Below are 3,130 nucleotides of genomic sequence, written 5' to 3' on the forward strand. Positions count from 1 at the left end.
CAAAAGGAAAAATACTGGGAAAACCATTATGCTCTTGCATAATTAAAATAACTTACCATGGCAGGAGAAGTTCCTGTTAGGGAGCTCTATTTTCTCATGGACCCCAGGACTCATGCCGAGCATTCCCCCATCCATAGTAGGGCTGGTGAAACCGTTCACTTGACTTGTGTCCCTGGAGATGCTGTTAATGCGGGTTGGGATAGGTTCAAATGAAGGATCCAGCTCCAAGATCAGCCTGTTCAGCTGCTCAATTGACTGATCAATATCCAGTGTAGGGGATGATGGTAAGCATTCTGCATTCAAGCCCAGCTCCAGACCATTTGTATCTTTCTCTACTACTAATCTCGATTTAAAAGTCTCATTTCCAGGGTGCTCTGTCATTCCACTGGGACCTGGTACAGTCCCTAATCCCCTCTGCACAGCATCTCTGCTGCTGGACCCCCGGGCAGGGGTGTCTGGGACTCTGTGTGGGCTTTGCACACTGCCTGAGCCCTCTACAGAGCTAGAAATGCCAAGCCTCATTTCACTCTCTGGGGTGTAGTTGTACTGGTGAGCAGTGACCATTTGCTGTTGGCGCACCCAGGTCTGAGTTGAGTAGCTGCTTCGGCCATAAACCTGAGGCTGGCCAGTGACAGGAGGATTCCTTTGTAGCTGCTGGGATTGCTTTGGTTCACTGCTTCCAAACGATCTCTCATACAGGGGGTCCACACCTATTCCCAGGTCAGGGGCCAGGGCACTGGGGTGGTCCTCCCCTGTATTGCTCCCAAACCCATCTGACAACAGTGAATTCTGGCTGCTCTTGTGGCAGTTGAAGTTTCCCAGGTGGGCAGAGTGCTGCCCCTCAGAGGAGGACAGAGTCCCAATGCTGTCTACACTGTGAAGATCATGATTGGGCATCTCATCATCGAGAATGTCGGTCTCCCGATCCTTGAGCTTGGAGACTCCGTTCACGTGGATCTGAGCTGGCACTATGTGATGAGTCCCACTGTACTTGCTTTGGGCATCAGTCATATCTTTGAGGGGAATGACCAAGCTTCCCAGGCCAAAGCCACTAAGGAGTTGGTCCAGCTCTGCTTTCTCTTGTGGGCTCAAAACCCGTTTAGTTCCTGATGCAAGACGCTCCTCAGTCTTATCTGTCCGGATGGAAGCTGTCGAGTGTCCTGAATCACTGCTGACAGACAGCGTATGATCACTGTGATCAGGACTGCTGATTGTTGGGATGCCCTGGACTCCACTTGGGACACTGGTATCTGAAGAGCTCTTTTTTCTCACTTTAGCATAAAGACTGCCATCAATGGGACCTTGAGTATGTAACACTGCAAAAGGGGAAATAAACAGACAGGGAGAGAAAAAAGGCACAGCATTAGACAGAAGGTCTGAATGTCATTGCATTACAGTGCTGAAGTAGAGCTGACAGCACACACACATTCATCTCTTTTGTAAACCCAATACATATTTTTTTAATCCGAACATTTCAATTTGTAACACCAGGCTTGATTAAAAAAAAAACATTGTGTCGTAGGAGAAAGAGGAAAAAACGGCAGTCTGCATAACCTCATGGCAACACACAATTCTCTTCACCTATTTCTTTCTAGGGGTGAGATTGTGGATGGTCCATTTCAAGGCCACTGTCCATGCTAGCTAGAAATATCAAACTGTTCAAGTGCCTGAACTGTGAAAGATGACTACTACATATTTCATTGAGACTGAACAAGGGCTACTGGAGGTTTAAGTGACACTTTGATCATAATATTTCCATTTAATATGTTACCATGTATCACCTTTGGTCAACTCCTAGCATGCGCAACTGGAAGCACCCCCTGTGACCAGTCCTGCCGACCTGGGGGGGAAGCTGCGACGGCCGACCTCGTGGCAGCTGCTTCTGCGAGCAGCTGCAGCGATGGGCCGGTGCTTGCGGCGGGGCGGGGGGGCGCGCCGGCACTCCTGCCTGCCCCCCACCATTGCCTAAGCAGTGAGCATGGCCAGTCAGGGGGTGCACCAGGGCTCTCAGGGGGTGCACGCGCACCCCCTACGTGTCGCCACTGACTCCTATTTTCCATTTGGTAAGGCTGCATACGTGACATGCCCTGAAAGCGAGCAGCATGTTGGAACATGGACAGTATATGCACAACAACAGATAATTAACTCTGGACAATACATACTGCACAATCATGCATAACTTCTTTGGTAGGTATTTTCTTTTTTATTTAAAAAATGGAAAGGAAACTAATTACCAAAAATCAGAGAGTGGAATACCAGGTTAAACTCAGATGACTATGTACATGCTCAGGGGCAGGTAGGGGGCAGTGTTTTGATTAGAGCGGCTCTCAGGAGCCACTCAAATTAAAATGCCCACTGCATCTCTTGTATTCAGCATTTAAAAGTGCCCTTGGTGCCATTTTGAAACGTGGAACGCTGAATATACGAGATGCTGCAGCATGCTGCACTGTTCCACGTAGAATGCTCCCGCAGACTCAAAAGAAAGAAAGAACAAAATGTGTCCACAAACTATAGTGCAGTGTGCAGGCACCCAAGCTGGCTGCATGGTACTTCTGACCACAGGACTGTAACAGGGAGCGAGAAGCTCCTGTTAATTCAGGAGAGAAGCTGTAGCAGTGTGTCCCCATATAGGGGAAGAGTGATTCTGGGCTAGCTGCAGTGGAGAAGGCAGCGAGGGGCTCATAGGCCACAAGTGCCTATCGTGGGGCTAGCTGCCTAGCAATAGGACAGTTGGGCAGTGCCCTGGTTAGACAGCCAGGACGCTACTGCAGTTTGGCCAGGGAAATGGCAGTAAGCTGCTCTGGGGGTTAAGGGGACACACCTGCAGCTGGTCAGGGGAGCACCTGACCAGAAGGAGAGGAACCCAGGGGATATAAGCCTGGGTCTCCGAGGCAGAGTGGGCAATGCAGCCCTGAATTCTGTAGGAAGAGGAGCTCCTGCCAGCTCAGGCTATTTGGGAGTGGGAGCTGCAGGCCATGGCAGGTACTCACAGGGCTGAAAGAGCCAGAGTGGGGAGGTGGCTTGGCATTGGTATGATGACCCGGGGAGAAGACTTTGAGAGTCTGAGTTTAAAGCGGTTGCTTGCATTTTGTTCTAGTTTTATACCGGAAGACTGAATATGGCTGGAGGG

General features: G+C 50.0%; 1 protein-coding gene across 1 annotated transcript in view; it reads right to left on the reverse strand.

The window, feature by feature from the left end:
- LOC102379220 (tensin-3) overlaps nt 1-3,130 on the reverse strand; it is a 477,473-nt gene that overhangs the window by 116,528 nt on the left and 357,815 nt on the right. Inside the window, 1 exon segment of the mRNA XM_025212996.1 lies at nt 57-1,316. Coding sequence (XP_025068781.1) covers nt 57-1,316 — 1,260 coding nt within the window.

This window comes from Alligator sinensis, unplaced genomic scaffold, assembly GCF_000455745.1.
Source record: "Alligator sinensis unplaced genomic scaffold, ASM45574v1 scaffold882_1, whole genome shotgun sequence".
NCBI lineage: Eukaryota > Metazoa > Chordata > Crocodylia > Alligatoridae > Alligator > Alligator sinensis.